We start from the raw sequence: 18,594 nt of genomic DNA on the forward strand, positions 1-18,594 counted from the left end.
AACGGCCGCTGTGTTGCCAAACCCACTGGTTATTTCTCTGCAGTCACCTGACCTGATCTCCCAGCAGCGGCTGGCAGTGGCCGGCTCCCCCCCCCCTGACACTCTCCTCCTGGCCACACACCGCTCTCTCCAGGTTTCCTCCATCTCCAGGCAGCCCCCTTCGTGTCCACCTCCTGCAGCAGGAGAAGGAGCTGGCCTGAGCCTTCTCTCCCCTCTCCCCAGCTGACCTCATCTAGCCTCATGACTTCAAATTATTTCCATCTGATAACTCCCAAATTTATATCGCGGCTTTGACCTCTTCCTTGAGCTGCAGACTTGTCTCTCTAACTGCCTTCATGGATTTGTTACAAGCGTCTCAAAATTAACCTGTGTGTCTAAAACAGAAGTCTTAAATCTTATCTTTTGACCAAACCCGTTTATTCACCAGGCTTTACTTCCCAGCTCAGAAAAGGCTTCCCCTCCACCCAGTCGCAGGCCAAAGACCCCCCCCTTGTCTTTCCCTGACTCCCATCGCCCTCTTCCTCCCCTCCTCTCCAAGGCATGACTCCTATCCATCAGCAGGTCGGGCCAAGTCTGCCTCGCACACACTCGATCCCCCCTGCTCTCCACCTCCACAGTCCCCACCGGGTCCAGCCCTCTGCCATCCTCTCTTCCAGTCACTGAACTGCAGCCTGGCCAGTCTTCCAGCTTCCCTCTTAGTCCACACCCATCTGACCTCCACCGCAGCCAGGGGGACCTGGGAAAAATTTAAGTCATATCACACCACAACCCTGCTTAGACCTCTTAGGGACTTCAGTCACTTAGAATACACGCCAGGCTCTTGATGGGGCTTCCGTGGCCTTGAAGATCGAGTCCCTCCCAGTCTCCACCTCTTTGCTCAGGGTGCTTCACCTACATCTTTCCTTCTGCTCCTGTTCCTCAAACACACCAAGGCAGGCCCCTATCTGGGGCCTCTGCAGTTGCTGTTCCCTCCTGGAAGGTTCCTTTCCGGTCCCTGCATTACACAGGCCCCCTCCCAGGAAGGCGCTCCCGGACTATGCTGGCATTGGCTACCATTGAGATGATGTTTTACTTGTGATCACGTAATTTAGTTTCTTGGCTATCTGCTTCCTCTGAAAGGTAGGCAGCATGAGGACAGGGGCTGAGTCCTGAGGTCTGGAACGGTGCCTGGCACATGGAAGATGCTCAGAAAAACAAAAGGAGTGGAGGGATGACTGTGCGGATGCCTGGAGGAGTAGTCAGGAGGCCTGGGTTTGAGGCCTGGCTCTGTTACTGAACTGCTAGGGGCTGGGGTGGGGTTGGGGCACTCCCCATCTCTCCCTGCACCTTGCCCAGTCTCAATCTCATCTGGAAGAGAGAAAGGTTGGACTGAATCAGTGATTCTCAAAGAATATGAAGGACCCCAGGCATCGCCACCCACTGCCAAGCTGCGCCCTGGTTCTGCATGGGCACACCAGTGCCTGCACCACCCTACACGGACCTCATTCCAGCCAAAGGCTGAGGAAGACGCTTGCCGGGACCTTCATTGGCCTGTGTGTGTTCTGCAATGGGTAATCGTGTAACGTCCCATAAACGTTTTCCAATATCAAGACGTGGGGCTAACCCCGGCCCCTCACAGGTCTACCAAGTCCCTGGTCGCAGGACCTCAAGCCTCTGAGTTAGCCCAGGGCCTGGGTTGCAGGACTGACCGAAGCGCGCTCCCCCTGGCGGGCTCAGGTCCGGCAGGCGGTGATGTGGGAAGTCAGACCATCCGCACCTCTCTGCAGGCGACCCCCCTCAGAAAGCGCTGGCTGGGGTCAGCCTGCTCTCAGCACCACGGCTTCCTCCCACACCCTCATGGGCTACCGTGGGAGCTGCCAGCCTCGGCGGCCGCCCTTTCCAGGCGGGAGGCTCCTGCATTCCAGCTGTCCCAGGGGCTGGGGCAGTGGACTCGCTCTGCTGATAACGGGGCCGGGGCCACACTCAGAAATGCTTTCTTTCCAGAAGGGGGGTGGCTTGGAGGTCCCGGACAGAGCTTTATTCTTGGGATTGGACTCAGAGGAAGTCCCTCCAGGGCTCCGCCAGCCTGGGGTGAAGTGGGGACAAGAGTATCGTCCCGGGGAATGTGCCTCCCAGGAGGGGCTGGAAGAAGCCAAGGCCAGGGGCAGGTCCGCCAGAGGCCGTCCGGGCTGTAAGGGGCTCAGACCCACCAGCCCGGTCCTTTGCGGATAAGCCCAGGGCGGATGACTTGCTGTAGGTCTCATAGCCAGGTGGGAGCAGAGAAACAGCGGAGGGCACTGCGTCCCACACTTCACTCAGCCAGCTGCTCGGTCATCAGTCACAACCCTGAGAAAGGATGTGTGTGTAGACTGGACATCGACGGGACAGCCCTGAGGGCAGCCAGGGACACCAGGGCCTCTTTGGTCCCCGGGAAGACAAGAGTGCTTGGCTCTGGGGCCTTGAGCTGAGCAAGACACCAGAGGGAAGGAGGCTGCCACTGAGTTTGGATCCAGGTGCCTTTCTCTCTGGCCCCATCTGGAGGTGGATCAAGGGCCATGAACAGCCCTGGAGGGTCTGACTAAGCCTCACGGTGGACAACCCACCAGGCAGGCCATGCCGAAGAGGCGGCACACTGGCTCAGCCTGGCCAAAGCCCCCAGTTTGTTCCCGGATAAGTGATGCTCACACAGCCAGCCGAGGGGCCTGCCCAGGGCTGCAGCCCTTCCCTGGGGTTGTTGGAGAGCCTGAGCCATGAAGGGGAGCCGCAGCCTGTCCGCGGGACCCCCACGGAAACTCTCAGTCCCTTTCTCCTCTGAGCGGGTGGGGAGACTGACCTTCTCCTGGGCCACCCACTGACTCCTGATGTCTCCGCCACCTGGCTCGCTCCAGGCGCTTTGGCTTGTGAGCGCCAAAGAGTCTTGTCTGCGGCCCCTTGAATGTTCCTTAAAGACCAAGGAAACCCAGAAAGGAAACGCTAGCTGCCGGCTCGCCGAGGGGCCCAGCCTCCCAGCTGCAGAGCGCGGGCTCCGTCCTCTCCTGTGCCTGAGCGCAGACTCCTTCACATGGGGCGTATTTAACACTTCCCGCCTCCTGAGCTTAGCAGGTCTAATGAGTTAACACGCGGGGGCTGGGCCCTGACACCTGGGCTCTGGCCCAAACAACGGATGCTCCAAACCGACAAACTTCCTACTCAGCACACAGGGGCGCCTTACCCTACCTGCCCCATCAGCAAGGCACCAGTGAGCACCCCCAACGAGGACCCCCGCCGCACACTTACTGGCCACTCTCAAGAATCATCACTCTGTTCCCGTTTCTGGCTTCAGGTTCCTGTCCTGTTCGGAAGGGCGGTGCTGACAAATGCAGGGAACTAAGGCCACTCGGTGATGGCTGCCCCCACAGCACTGCCTTCTGCCCTCCACAGGCTGATGTGTGCTTCTCAAATGCACTAACGCCCAGACGGTGGGGTGACCCACCTTCAGCCCTTGCGGGGGGAGCTCGGTTTTAGGGTAGGAAGGCCTGGAGGCGACGCCTGCTCCCACAGTTGCTGGCTCTGGGTCGCAGGAAGTGACCTCACATTCTCAAGTCCAGTGTTTGGCAAAGTAGGAATAACGGGACCTGCACCTCTGGGTTGTTGTGAGGCTCAGAAGAGAACCTGTGGGACCAAGTGTGGCGCCCGCGTTACACCGCCCTCCCTGCCACTCGCCAGCAGTGTGACGCTGGGAGCATTTCTTCACCCCGCTGAGCCGCAGGGTCCTCATCTATGAAAGGGGGGCTATACAGTGCTGCCGTGGTCGGGGACCGTGAGGATTCAATGAGCTAATACACGGAATGAACTCAGCCCAGAGAAACCTCCAGTGAATGGCAGCCTTGGTTCATGACCATGGGAACTGAGGCGGGCTCCGTGGGGAATGGCTGCCTCCTGTTGGGTCTAAGATCTGGATGGAGTCACCCAGGGAAGACCCCTCTGCCGCACCAATCAGACAGGCTTTGGGGAGCTCCCCTGCGACCTCAGGAGGACTCTTCCCATCCCAGAGAGAGGCCTCCTCCTGCCTGAGAGCCTGGGGCCACTCTCTCCAGGCAGCTCCGCTGGAGCCCGACAATCTGGGTCTCTGGAGAGAGCCCCCCAGATGATCCCATGGCCGGCAGGCTGGAATGTGCCTCTCCGGATGTTTCTGAGATGGTTATTTCTGCATCAGGCTGTGGTCAGGATGGGGCCCTGCACATTCCTGAAGAGGGACACTGAGTCCGAGCCAAGCCCTGGAGCCTTGAGCGGAGAGGAAGGGGATCTGAGAGTGGGGACCTGGGGCTGTCCATGTAGAGAATATCCACAGAGTATCATCTCTCAGCTCGGCGCTGCCCCAGGCCTCCGGCACGCCACCCATAGACTGGCTTTGGTCTGGGCTCCAGAGTGGCTTTGGCCCAGAAGAGGAACTGTGTCCTGGGGGCTGGCTGAGGTCTGCTGAGCGACCAGGAGAGGGTGAAGGGGGCAATCAGGACTCAGGTTGTCACTACCCTCTTGTTCAAGTGGGGTCACAGGGATACCCACTAGTTCGACTGAGCGGATGAGGGTAACCACTAATTCAACTGGGGTCATGGGGACACCCACTGGGCAGGATCCAGGTAGTGGATCCAAACACAGGTTGGCGTCTGTCACTTCCCTCCTCCAGCACCTGTCAAATCGAGTCCATTCACCGGAGTCCAGCACTCAGCCCCCTCCAGGGTCTGCTCACAACCACCTTTCCTTGGCATGCGCTTGGCCCTCAGCCGGTCTCATGCTGTTCCCGCATCCTGGAAAGCTCCCACCGCCACTCTTCACCTGAAGTCCTCACTCTCCATCCAAGCCCACCTGAAGTACCACCTGCTTCAGGAAGCCTTCTCAGATCCCTGTTTCAGTCATTGCACTGGGACTTAGCACACATACCACTCAACTTGCGGTTTCAGGATTCTACTGGACCAGAGACTCCTTGGGGTAGGCTCTGGGTCCTAGTTTTCTATTCTCTTGGTATAGTGCCTGACACTCAGGAGAGCTCAATGATTTCTGGTAAACTGACTAAAATGAAGGCAAGCCTTGGTTTATTTGGGTCAGGAGTCCCACTCTGGGTGCTCTAACTTTCCAGGATGCCCCCTTGGAGATCAAGAAGTCAAAGCATCTTAGGTTTGGGAAGAATCTTAAAAGCCATTTATAGCAGATCCCAGTCCAATATGTGGACTGTGTGATGATTTTTTCATGTGTCAATGTGGCTAGGCTTAATAAAGGCCCTAGTTATTTAATCAGATACTAATCTAGATGTTGCTGTGAAGGCATTTTGTAGATGTGATTAAAGTCCATAATCAGTTGTCTTTAAGTAAAGGAGATTATCCTAGATAATCTTCATGGAGCTGATTCAATCAGTTGAAAGGCTTTCCGAGCTGAGCTGAGGAGTCCCGAAGAAGAAATTCTGCTGGTAGACAGCAGCTTCACCCTGGGCTGGCAGGAGTTCCAGCCTGGCCGTCCTGGTGGCCTGCTCTGTGGATTCTAAACTTGCCTAGCCAGCTACTATGATCACACGAGCCAGTTCCTTGTAATACATCTCATACTATGTATCTCCCACTGGCTCTATTTTTCTGGTTGATCCTGACTGATCTAGGTGACCTCTGCTGCATGCCTATCTAGTGTCTTTTGCATACTTTCTATGATGGGGAGCTCCCCACCTCTCAAGGTTGCCCAGTCCATCTTTGGTCAAGTTCAAAGCTAATAAGTTCTGAATTATATTGGACTTAAGTCTTTCTGTGGACTCCACCCCCTGGTGCTGGTTCAACCCCATGTGCCTAATCAGCCCAAGGTTGATGCTTTCACCTTTCAATAGCCCAGCAGATACCTGAAGGCAGCACTCAGGTTCTGCAGGCCTGCCCCCACCAAGTGCCCTTCATTTGACATGCTGCTCCCCTCCTCTGAATGCTCCCCAGGTTGTTGATGTCCAGATACATGTGGCCTGATGGGTCTAGAAAGGAGTGGGCCCTGTCCTGCTGCCTGCATTCCACACTGTCGCTGGCAACAGGGTGAGATATCTGGTAGCCACAGGGCCTGGTGACTTCTATGGGCCTTGGCCGTCTGGATCCCAGCCCATGAAATGAGCCTGAGCCTCTTCTCCTAATGGGGGCTGGAGGTCGTACTGCCCCTGGGATTCTGGGTAGATGCCATGAGGGAGGAACCAGTTTCCCACTGTGACATGTAATCTCTGGGGCACCCCTTCTCCATGGATCTAAGGAACTTCCCTGGCAGACAGGGGAGGAAAGGAGGACAGCGGAGGACCAGTGGCTTCTTGTCTGCAGGCTTCCCTATGGGACAAGCCCTTTCCATTCCTCTCCCTTCCACCACCCTCTCCTCTTCCCTTTCTCCCACCCACAGTGACTGTACAGCACGCGGCCCCACCCAGGCTCCACGGCTGGCTCCCATGGGGCAAATCAGAGCCCCGCTCTAAGCCTCAGAGAAGGGTCCATTAGCTCTGAGACCATTGGCTCTAACATTCCAAGACCAGATTCCTAGGATTTTCCCAGTTCTAAACCTTCTTATTCTTAAAACCACAGTCACATGTCTATTCCCAGAAGTCAGGTCTCCAGGTTATTTAGACCCTTGTCACTAGAAGTATGGACCATGGATCAACAGCATCAGGTCCCGTGAGGCCTTGTGAGAATTCAGAGTCTCAGGCCCCATCCCAGACCTAGTGATTCAGAACCTGCGTTTAAACAAGAGCAAACCCAGATCTGATCATTTGGGAAACATTAGCGTAGAAAATTCTACATTGCTGAGCTAGCATACATCATGTCCCCTTGTGGACACCCCCTCTATATGGATGGGAAGACTAGGGTACACTAGGGAAGTTTTTTGTTCCATAAATACAGGGGAAGGAAAGAGAGAGAGAGAGAGAGAGAGAGAGAGAGAGAGAGAGAGAGAGAATGAGAATGAACAATTTGTCTAAGGCATTTCAGGAGAGAAAGAACCCCATTTGTAGCTCCCAGGCCAGGCTCCTGCCTTATATTCCTAGCAACCAGTACCCCTTCACAGAGAGTTCCTTGGGTGTCACTGGAGGAAGCAGGGGTGGAGGGTCAGCCTCTGCTTGGCAGGGGTCCCAGGAGGCCACAGGACCAGGAGGACTGGGGCTGCTTGCTCTAGGCAGGGGCTGAGGCCGGCTATAGGGAATGGGAAAGTGAAATGTGACTTGGGCCAGTAGCTTGGGGCAGGGCTGCTCCAGGTGAGGAGCAGGTCTCCAGGAGCCACCAGAGAGCTGCCTGAGCGTCGGCAGTTTCTGGACAACCAGCAAGTGTGGATAGAGAGGCAGTGGCATGAGCTTGGCCCTTGACTGCTCTATCGACGACCACAACACGCATTTGTCAGGTGACTCTCTGCGGACCAGAGGCTCCCGGAGGGATCAGGAGGAGGCCCGGAGCCAGCAGACGAGGCTGGCTGGCAGCTTGCTCTCTTTTCTAAGAGGACCCCACAGCATGGAGTGAAGTGTCAGCACACAGGCTCCAAGGCCAGCTCTGAGGACAACGGGAAGTGTAGCCTTTAGCAAGCCCCCTGTCCATCTGAACTGTAGCTGCCACACTGTAAACTGAGAGGACTGGAGCTCACATTCTGCTTTCTCCTTGGGCTACCTGCTTGATCCACAGTCCTGAGGGCAATCAGTCCTGAAACTGAGGCCACAGCTTGAGTGCCCTGCACAGACCTGGTGCCATTTTCATTACTTGTGATGTTCCTATAAAAGGGATGGTAGAGCCCTAACCGGTTTGGCTCAGTGGATAGAGCATCAGCCTGCGGACTCAAGGGTTCCAGGTTCGATTCTGGTCAAGGGCATGTACCTTGGTTGCGGGAACATCCCCAGTAGGGGGCGTGCAAGAGGCAGCTGATCAATGTTTCTCTCTCATCAATGTTTCTAACTCTCTATTCCCCTCCTCTCTGTAAAAAATCAATAAAATATATTAAAAAAAATAAAATGGATGGCAGAGGCTCTGTGGGGGTTAGGGAGTTGAGGGCTCTGTGAAAAGATACTCCCTACAGTCTTGGTGTAAGCCCCAGGGCTGTCCTTTTACACCTGTAGGGTCCTGGGCCACATTCTGAACCTCCCTGAGCTTCCCTTTCCTGGGCTGTCATAAGATGATAACGCCAGCCCTCCCAGGGCGGTTGTGGGAAGGAAGGTGGTAGGAAGGGCCTGGGACAGCGCCTGACGTGTTAGAGACTCATGACACTCCCCTGCGTCCAAGGCAGACATGAGGTCACTTGTCCACGGGCGAGGGAGAGCCCATCCTGGGCTCAGCGAAGGTGCCCAGGCTGCCAACGGTCTCTTCCCTGGCTGGCTGACTGCAGGGAAATCAGTTTTACATTTTTTAAAATGACAAAATCCACTCACAGAGTCACCGTTTGTGCTGCCAGCTGAAAGCTGTTTATAGTGGTGATTTGCACTATATTCATCTGTGCTTGTTTATGTTTTCTTTGAAAATACTTATTGTGTTTGTCCTGTCGCCACTGTGGCCGGCCGTGTGTCTTCTATTTCTGTCTGATTCTCACCCCACTCCCTCCATGCCCGCCCCCCCTCCCCCCCATTGTGATGTATGGGAACTGGACATGTAGGCAGGAGGCATGGCAGTCAGAAGGACCTCTGATCAAATACACCCGCTTCGTAGATGAGAAAACTGATGGTCATAGAGGACCAGCAGCTGAACTAAGTGGAGCTGGAACTTGTGCTTCCCTGCTCCAATCCAGGGTTGGTTCTACCCCTGTGCACCTCACTCTCTCAGTGGGTTTTCCCCAGGGTCTGCCTGCTCAGAGGAGGGAGTCTTGGCCCTGAGTTTGGATGGCAGGTGGGCTCCAGGCATAGGTGATAACCATGGAAGCCTGGGATGGGGGAGGAGGACTAGGAGGATAAAGGGAAGTGGGCAGCAGCCTCTGGTTTTCAGCCCTACTGTCCCCACCTGTTAGCAAGGAGCAGAGGTAGCTGTGGTCACAGAAGTCCTTGGGGAATAGCAGTTCCCGCTGGGGGAAGTAATAATACACAGACAATAATACTAATAGCGCCAATAGTTGCAGATACTGTTTATTAAGTGCCTACTCTGTACCGGGCACTTTTTTTATATCCTCCCATTTCATCTTGGGAGGCAGATATTATCCTCCCATTTCGTAGATGACAAAACAAGCTCAGAGAGACTAAGTCATCTGTTCAAGATCATACAGCTGGTGGCGGGGTTTGGGGGGAGTTAGTGGAGGGGTGGTTTGAGAGATGAACCCTGGCACTATGGCTTTTAAGCCAGTACCTGCATTTCTACACCACCCTCAGCAAAGGCTTGTGTGGCTGAAGCCGGGGAGTGGCCTCTGGGCAGGGAGGAAGGAAATGCCAACTGAGAGCGGGCAGTGGGACTTTTGCCAGCTGGGCTGCCCTTCCATCCCCCTGGGAAGTCAAGAGAGGACTGGGAACAGTGGAGTGATAAGCGGCCGGGGCCCAGTGCTAAGAGAGATGGTGGGTCATGAGGGGAACAGGCTGGGGTGATGGAGGGGGCGCCCAAAGGTGCAGGTTCTACTCAGGGTTGTACCTTCCACTTACTGTATGACCTTGGGCAAGTCACTCACCTCTCGGGTGTTTGGAGGATTGCTAACATTTCCTTTCACTCTTGCTTGAGGACTTTGGGATTTGGGGATGGCAGGTCACTTCTGTACTTTCCTCCTCCTTGGAAAGATGGAACAAGTGAGTGGCCGGCTTGAATTCATAACCTAACCCAGGCCATGGGACCTGTGCTCAGCTGAGAACAGGCTGGAGGCTGAGGAAAGAGCAGGACAGAAGCGTTTCTGCTCCAGCCCCTCAGCTAATCATCATCTGGCCTCATGTTGCCTTAGAGCCACAAGGATTCTGGGACCTGCAGTGGGAGAACAGGCACCTGTGAGCCTGTGGCAGCTTCAGGTAGGCCTGGTGCTGGGCACAGCTCTAGCACGTGGTCAGGGGAAAGGATGCGGGGAAGCAGCCGGCTGGAGAGGGCTTTGTTGGGGGAAAGACAACTGTGGCTGCTCGGTGCCCTCGAGTTACAGGGTCTGGGCTGAGTTCTTGAAGTGGAGAAATAAATGGCAAGACATCCAGGGCATGGGAGTCAGAGCGGCTCAGCTGCCTCTGGGCAGGTGCCTCCTTTCAAGTCACAAGGCGGTGGGTGAGTCATTTACACCCAGAGCCTTCGGTTCCTCCCCTGGAAAAATGTAGGTAATAGTGCCCATCTTGGAGGGTAGGTGAGGGAATGAATTGAGGGGATAGAAAGGAAGAGTTTTGGATAGGGCCTGCCGAAGAGTAGGTATTAAATGGTGGCTACTATTATTATTGTTGCTGTTAATAATAATACTAAATAAAGAGGCATCCTGAACAAGGTGGGGCCTGGGAGGCAGGCTTCGCCACCCTCTGGCTGTGTGGTGCCCATCACCTCTGTCAGAGGAGGGGGGGCACTAGCTGATCTCCAGGCCCCTCCCTGCTCTGACAGCCTCCGGCTATGAATAGATGGGGCTGGGGCCCTGGAGGAGTTTAATGACTCAATAGCTAGAGAGGTTAAACTCCCAGTTTCTGTTTGCATATGATGAACTTAAGGCCCAAGAAAGGAAGGGTTTCTTGGCTAGGAGGCCAGAGATGGCAGCTGAGGAATCCTTGCAGCCAGCAGAGGCTGTGACTAACCAGGTGAATGACTAAAGCTGGCCCTGCTGACCCTCAACCAATCAAGGCTGCCCATGGCGGGTGCCCAGCAAACTGGCATCACTGAGCACATCTTGGTCCTGCTGATCCTGGCCGGCTCTGGGCTTCACAGCCTATGGAGGCAGAGGACGCAGCAAAGAGGCCAGCAGGGGAGAGAGCACTAGCCTTGGAGTCAGAAGACCCAGCTTCTTGCTCTAACTCACTGCTCACCAGCCGCATTACTCTGGGGGAGTCCCTTCCCCTCCCTGAGCCTCCATGCCCTCATCTGTGCATCGGAGCTAACAAGACCTGCCCTGGAAACGTCTCTGAGCTATGAAGGCTGAGATGAAAGTGCACTGTGCTCATTAAGGTGCTGAATGAATGGGAGGTTCTGTCATTATCCTGCCCCGATGGGATGACTGGTGCCTCGGGAGATCCATTGGATCCCCAAAGGGGTCAGATGGCCAGAGGCTGCTGCCTTTGGGTTTGGGGTCAATTAGTCTAATATAAAGCCCCTTCCAGGCATTGATCACAGCCCAGACAGGTTTTTCTTAGAGTTGAGCGCCTGTGGACAGCTTCCAGCCAGGTGGTATAGCCGGGATGAAAGGTGACAAAAAGCCAGGGATGGTTGGGGGAGGCAGGGAGTGGGCAGTGCCAGTCTGGGACCCCCACAACACTAGGGTGGTGCTTTGACGCTGTCTTTCCTCTTGCCCGGCACATTATAAATAAATAATCACCAGAATCACACTCTATCTGTCTCTACCTCCAGCCTTTAGCATCTCTCTTGGTGAGGACGACAAACACTTGGGGAGATGGCAGGGATGGAGGGAAAAGATGATGCCTTTTCATTTCTGCACACCTGAAACCGACCAATTGCCTTCTCTGTGCTCACGTGTGCCTCTGGGTACTGTGCCAGCACGGGGAGCACGGCGATGGGGACCACAAGGCCCTGCCCACGTGAAGGCTAATGACAGTGTGGTTAAAGAGACCAAACACAGCCCCTAGCATTTAAATAACCAGGCAAAAGAGCCTCCAGTGTCACCCACATCATCCTGACAATAAGTCTTGCAATTGCCCAGAGCCGTGGCTTGGGATGTTCTTAGAGACGTTAAAGAGGAAGTGGGGTTTGAGCCGGACCTGGAAGGTTAGCTTGGACTAGAACTAGATAAATAGAAGGCAGAGAAAAAGGCGCGCCAGACAGCCACACTTCAGGTGTTCTTAGGGAACAGTTTGGCTGCAGTGGAGGGATCACGTCAGTATGAAGTGAGAAATGAAGTTGGACACAGAGATCGCAGCCAGGTATAAAGGACCTTGAAACTGAGATAAGGCGCACGGGCTGGATTCCATGCGTAGGGGGACCATCTCGGGCTACTGAGTAGAGTGCTGGTGTGGTCAGAGCTGTGCTTTGAGGAGAGCCTTTCTGGCAGCACTGTCCAGGGGAACTCGCCCCGTGGGGGATGAGGCTGGAGGCAAGGGGTTGATTGGGAGGTTACTGAGGAGCCGGGCAGCTGGCACCTGGGACTGAGAGAGGGGGCACAAGACCAGGGGCATGATGTGTGGGAAGAGGGAGCAGGGAGGCCTGAGAACGTTCGCTGCTCCTGAAACCCTGGCAGGTGGCAGGGTGGTGGCCGAGGGGGAAGGGGAGGACCGGTCTGGTCCTTCCCGGGAAAGCAAACCTGACCTTTGGGGCAGGGCCTGAGTCTGGTCATCCTGCTATAAACTCACAGGGTCAGCAGAACCCAGAGGGACCCCCACTGGGGCCACATCTACTTGTGGCTCCTTCTTTCCTCTTCCAAGAGAGGAATCCAAGAACTACCCTGCATAGCTCCCTGTGGCCCCCAGAGAGAAGAGCCTCCCACAGAGTCCAGCAGCGGACAGACAGACGGACGGCAGGGACAGCCTCGAGCCCTGCCTTTCACCCTCGGGACTCCTGGGAAAACACTGCCATCTTGCCATGGGCCATGCCAAGTGGCAAGGAGCCCCTGGGAGTCCAGCCAAGGGAAGGAGGGGACCCGGGGGAGGAGAGGAGAGAGGCGAGGCGGAAGCAACAGCTCCTGGTGGCTTCCCAGGGGGCCTTGGAGGAAGGTGGGTGGGAGCACCTCAGGACTGGGAGGAGTCCTTGAGATCATTGCAGCCAAGCTCTGGTTGTCTGGAGGGGAGCCCAGACCCAGGCCGGGGAAGGGACTTGCCCAAGGTCATGGAGGGGCAGAAGTGAGGCGCTGGCTGGGTTCATCGAGTCTTGGGAGTGGGCAAGGTGTTTACTCCCGTCTGGACACTTTTGAACAGCACATCAAGGACCTCACTGGAGAGTTCTTTCCTGGACGTCTGCTGTGTGCTGTGTGTCTGTGCCTGTGTGTGCCTGTGTGTGCTCGCGTGTGTACCTGTTTGTGCGCCCGTGCCTGTGTTGTGAGAGCGCCTAGGTGCGTGTGTAACTTCCTGTGCTGTGGTGGCCGTGGCCTGGAGAAGGGCACTTGGGGCCATTCTTGTGAGGTGACTGTTCCCTGGGACAGCAGGGAAGAAGGCAGACAAGGCTGCATCTGGCTTCCAGAACCAGTTCTGCCACCCCAACAGCATTAAAGGCACAAACTCTCGGAACTGGACACCCCCCCCCCCCACACACACGGAGGCATCCACAGCCCGCAGGTACAGGGTGTTTCAAGAACCCAGAGTGGCCCAGAGTCCCCGGCGTGCCGAGGACCTGCATCCACACGTGTCCCTGGAGCCCCAGCCCATCTGCAGGGACAGGGAGGAGTCGCACGCTCCCAGCGGCTGGCACTGAGCGCCCGGCTCCACGGCCTGGCCGGGCCACACCCCTCCTCCCCAGCCTCCGCCGGTCCGGTCCCTGCTCCTCTCACACACTTCGGAGTCCCCCGGGGCCCCGCGCAGCCTGGCAGGGACAAGTTGGGGCTGGCCCCGCTGGAGAGTCGGGTCCAGAGCCAGGAACCGACGCCTCCCCCGAGTCCTGTGCCCGCGGAGCAGACACGCCAGGCGGAACTCGGGGCTCCGGCAGCCCTGGGTTCGGCGCCTAGACCCTCCACCGGGGGACCCCCGCCCCCGTGGGCTCCGGAATGCTGGCCCCGGGTCCCCGCCCCCTGCCCCGCGAGGAGTTACCGATGGTGGTGATGACGGTGATGGCGAAGTAGAAGGAGCCGGCGAAGCGCCACTGCACGCCGGCCTTGTGCGGCTTGAGGCGCAGCACGACGCGCTCCAGCTCCTCGTAGCCGCCCTGGCTGAGGTTGTAGCGCGCCCGCAGCTCCTGCTGCCGCAGCTCCAGCCGCTGCCGCTCGATCATCTCGGGCTCCGACTCGAGCGCGTCGAAGACGGCGGCGCCCACCAGCAGGTAGGTGAAGGTGCACACGATGAGCGCCAACGTGCGCACATTCTGCCGCTTCATCGTCCCGCCCGGGCCGCCGCCGGCCCCCCGGCGCCCCCGGCCCGCGCCCCGGCCTCGGCCGCCGCTGCTGCTGCCCCGGAGGCGGCCTGGGGCATGGCTGCGCTCGCCGCTCCCGCGCTGGGCACCCGCTCCGCGCCCCGGGCCGCCGCCGCCGCCAACGCCGCCGCGGAGCTGTCCCTTCAGCACCACCCACCGCCCTCCTCCGCCCGGCCCCGCTCCCGCCCTCCGCCCCCCGCCCGCGGGCCGCCTCCTCCCGCCAGCCCTCCCGCCCAGCCAAATAAGGACTGGGGAGCCGCGCAGAGGGAGGGAGGCGGTGGCTGGCGGAGGGGGAGGGGACGGGAGCGAGCGGGAGAGCCGCGGAGAGAGCCGCCAGGACACACACACACGAGAGAGAGAGAGACCCAGAGAAAGAGATAACTAGACAGAGAAACGCATCTAACTACAGAGGGAGAGAGAAAAAGAGGCAGAGGGGGGTGTGACAGACAGGGAGATAAAATCAGAGGTAGACTCAGGCCGAGAAAAGAAGAGGCAGGCAGGAAAATACCGAGCCAGAGAGGCAGAGAGCGGCAGACCATGACAGGAGGCCTGGGTAGCTGGAGATAAATGGATAACACAGAAACAGAAAGCAAGGAAGGGGAGAGGAAAGGCAGAGTGAGCCCCCACCCCGCCCTCCCTCCACAGAAATCCCAGATGCTGGAGCTGGAAGGGACCTCGGGCCTTGCTGTTCTGCCCTTTGTGATGTGGCTGAGGAAACTGAGGCACGGAGAGGTCAAGGGGCGTGCAAAGGCACACACACACAGAGTTAGTGTCAGCACTGGGACCCAGCCAGCTTTCCCTCCTCCAGGCCACAGCCCCTCCTCTGTGCCCGGCTTCCGGCTGTCTTAGAAACAGGAGGGCACAGCTGTGGACCTGGGCACATGTGGGCCAACACCCAAGGAAAAGCCTGCTCTCATAAAATGTGTCCCTACCCTGGTCAGCATGGCTCCCCATTGGCTGTGAAGGCACAAAGTGGTCGCCTCGGCCAGGAGCACCCAGTCCCAGCAGCTCTGCTCCCTCTGGGGGGAGGGGGTTGGGCTGTTTGGACATCATCTGTGGCCCCTGTCCTGGACCAGCAGGCCAGGCTGGGCTTGGGCTGCCGCTGCCGCTGCCGGAGACAATGCTGGGCATCCCCGCAGAAGTGAGATCTCGGGGCAGCAGGGCTGGTGGGACCCAGATCTGGGGGATCTGACAGGCTGGAGGAACCAGGAGTCTTCCCCATGCCTCAGTTTCTTTATTTGTCGACATGGTGGCAGTGGGTGGTGAGGAGGGACAGGCTGTGGGCCCTCAGGCCAAGCGTCACTGCCCCTCTCAGAGCCTGGCTTCCTTATCTCCTCGCTGAGGTGCCCTGGCAGATGATCCCACAGGCCTTGCTTAGCTCCAAACAACTCCAGACTTGGATGGGCTGAGTGAGCAGAATGACTGGAATGCAAATCCCACTGCCAAGGGGGGTGTTAAAAAGTCTTTCCTGGGACCCTGGCCTGGGCCACGAGGTCAGACATGAAAGAGGCCCCGGGGGCCCTGACTGAGGGTAGGCTCAGGAGGCAGCCAGCCAGAGCGGGAGCACCATCTGCCCACAGCCTGGGCTGGCCTGTCACTCTGGGCACTGCACTGCTAGTCCCAGGAGTGTTGCCACCAACCCATTCTTTCCTTCAACTATTCCTGCAACAAGCATGTATCGAGCACCTGCTGTGTGTCTGCTGGGCATGTTATTGAGTCTTTTCCACAATCTTGAAAGGTAGGCGTGGTTATGTCCATTTTATAGATGGAGAAACTGAGGCTGAAAGCAGTGTGGAGAGTCACCCAAGACCACTCAGCTGGGAAGAGACTTCAGTCTGCCTCCTTGGCCCATGTTCTTTCCATCATGACTCCTTGAGCCTCAATGTTAAAAACTCTGTAAATAGGATAGATAATTATACTACCTCTAAACAGATTGTTGTGAGGGACCAACGGAGGTCACATATGTGCAATCAGACAATATGGGGCTCTATAACATCTCCTTTCCCCCTAGGACTCGGGGCTCTGACCAGAGCCTGATGGGAGGGCCCTGGTTTGTGACACCTTACCTCTCCCCATCCTATCAGCACCCCTTTCCCCAGGATCTTTGATTCTTGAAAGACACAAACTTTCTGGCCCTGCCCCTTTGGCCATGAACCCAGCCTACTGCAGGCTTCCCCCCGCAGCATCTTCTGGCTTTCTGGAAGAAAAAAAAACCACACCCAAAAACGCTGCCTTCTTGGCTCCCAGGGGTAGGACTACAAGTTGGGTTCTAGACTCCTGGCCACACCCCCCCAAAAGCAGTTCCCCCAAAGCTGACCTAGAAGAGCAGTGGTTTGCTAGACCTGGTTTTCCGTGAGAAAGGCTATGTGTTGAGGGGCTTGTTTCTGGCAGCCAGGCCAGACTGCTGTGCAGATGAAAGGCGATATTATGAGTCTAAGAGCTTTAAAAAAGGGAAAAAGCTGTCTTTAGGGGCAGAGCATTTATTATTAATTCTGATGAAGCTTGCTCTCAGCACTTCAGAACTGGAAGGGCCTTTAGAGATTGTCTAGCTCAACCCTCTCATGTTACAGGTGAGGAAACTGAGGCATGGGGTGTAAGAAGGGGATTTGCCCAAGATCAACAGTGAGTGGGGGGTGCAGGGCTCCTGCCCCGTGGTGGGGTTTTTTTCCTGTAGCGCCCATATGCGTGGGATCAGGACATCTGCCAGTTCGGGGAACACAGCACAGCCACGTGGAGGGCAGCCTGTCTCCTCCTCCTGCCCCTCCTCCCTCCTTTCTCTTAAGGAGGTGGGACTGGTGGGGGGCTTCAAGCTGGTGCCCATCCAGGCTTCTAGGTAGCCCCTGGGACCTTTAGGCAAGAGTCGCCTCAGCCTGCCCTGGACCTGGGTGGGATTGTGCCAAAGGCCTCACAGTCTTGGGCACACCCTTTCCTCCAAGATCCCTGGGACTGCCTGCACCTGCCGGGCATGCCCCACCCTCTGCCCAGGGCCAGTCAATCTTGTCTGCTATACATGGGAAAGACGGCTCAGCTATGGTGTCTCCATGCTCTTTTTTTTTTTCCCAATCCTTTGGTGACTTGAGTGGAGGAAGCTTTGGGCCAATTAGAGCTGTTTTTGCATCTCTCAAATCATGATACTGGTCAGCCTTCTGTGTGGTGATTTTCCGGAATCCTGTGCAGTATAGAGAACACAGGGTGAAGAGTCGGGTGCCTGGGGCTAGAGTGCTGTCTCTGCCATTCATTTGCTGTGGGACTTGGGGCCAGCCACTCCCTCTCCGGGGTCTTGGTTTACACAGCCATGAATGGAGGGGTTTGGACCAGGACATGTCTATGGTCCCTTTGTTTATAACATCCCACGGCCGTCCTGGCCTGCTTCTGCCTCGCTAGTTCTTCCAAGAATCAGGGGGAAAGAGGTTTCTAGCCACCGCTTTTTAAGACTGTAGTTTGTGAGGAAAAGGACAGGACCGAGTTAGGATGAATGATACGGCATTTAATTATCATTAGTTGTTGCATGCTACTGTACACATATTACTTTCCAGCTTTGTCTTGCACTCCATTCCTCTCTAAGCTCTAGGCACATCCAAGTCCTCTCATGCTTCACTCCGGGCTCACCTGGCTCCCATTAGCTAGGGTCCTGGCTCCTCCATTTTCTATCTGTTGAACTCCTGCTCAGGCTTCAAGAACCAACTCAAAGGCCACTTCCTCCAGGAAGCACTCCCCCGTTGCCATCAGTCAAGACCACTGGCTCCTTTGTGCTTCCAAGGCACCCTGTCTAAACTTCAATCCGCCAGATCTTCCTCCTGCGTCACGGATTAGTTGGGACTTTAACCCTGGCCCGCTGCACTGGCTCATTGTTTTCTCCAGGGTGGGGACCCTTCGTACTCACGCTAGGCCCTTCGCAGTGGGGAGCACAGTGCTTTGCACATCAGAGTTGCTCCACATGCTTTCTGGTGTCCTCAGTAGCATCCTACACCTGCTGGGTGAGAGACCAGCAGTGTCAGCGGGAGAGGGGCACCGACTGTGGAATCTGTAGGCGGAAAACCCCGGCAACCTGCTTCTGTGGCTCCTGGCAGACAGGCCCTTCTAAAGCTGGAGCGAGCCCTGCCTGGTTCAGGGGAAGGGGATACAGGCAGATGGGGGTGTCCAAAGGCCTGAGGAAGCTTGTGGAGACGGCATTGGACTGGGAGTCCAGACACCAGGCTTGGTCCCAGTGCTGCCACCAGCCACCAACTAGCTGGGGGGACTTGAAAGAGTCCCATGGCCTCTCTGGGGCCCAGTGTCCTTGTCTACAGAAGAAAGGGTTGACTACCTAAAAAAGTCCCTTCCTGCGCTGACATTCTGTGATGCTAACTACAGGCCTGGCCCTGTGACCCGCAATGCTCATTGTACAATGGTCAAGAATGTGGGCTGAGGATGAGGGGCCCAGAGCCCTCTCTGTCCATTGCTTTTCAGCCCCTCTTTATTGGCCAGTTTGGCTGGAGGATGGGTGCAGGGAGCAGGGAGGTAGGGAGTG

General features: G+C 56.7%; 1 protein-coding gene across 1 annotated transcript in view; it reads right to left on the bottom strand.

Annotated features, from left to right (window-relative positions):
* The window catches only part of KCNK3 (potassium two pore domain channel subfamily K member 3), a gene marked incomplete at both ends in the record, with an annotated part of 34,328 nt that extends 20,280 nt beyond the window's left edge, over nt 1-14,048 (bottom strand). The window contains one exon of the mRNA XM_081101012.1: nt 13,766-14,048. Coding sequence (XP_080957138.1) covers nt 13,766-14,048 — 283 coding nt within the window. The remainder of the gene's footprint in view (nt 1-13,765) is intronic.
* Nucleotides 14,049-18,594: the final 4,546 nt, after the last annotated feature.

Source organism: Myotis nattereri, assembly GCF_964212035.1.
Source record: "Myotis nattereri genome assembly, chromosome: 10".
In the NCBI taxonomy this organism is placed as follows: Eukaryota; Metazoa; Chordata; class Mammalia; order Chiroptera; family Vespertilionidae; genus Myotis; species Myotis nattereri.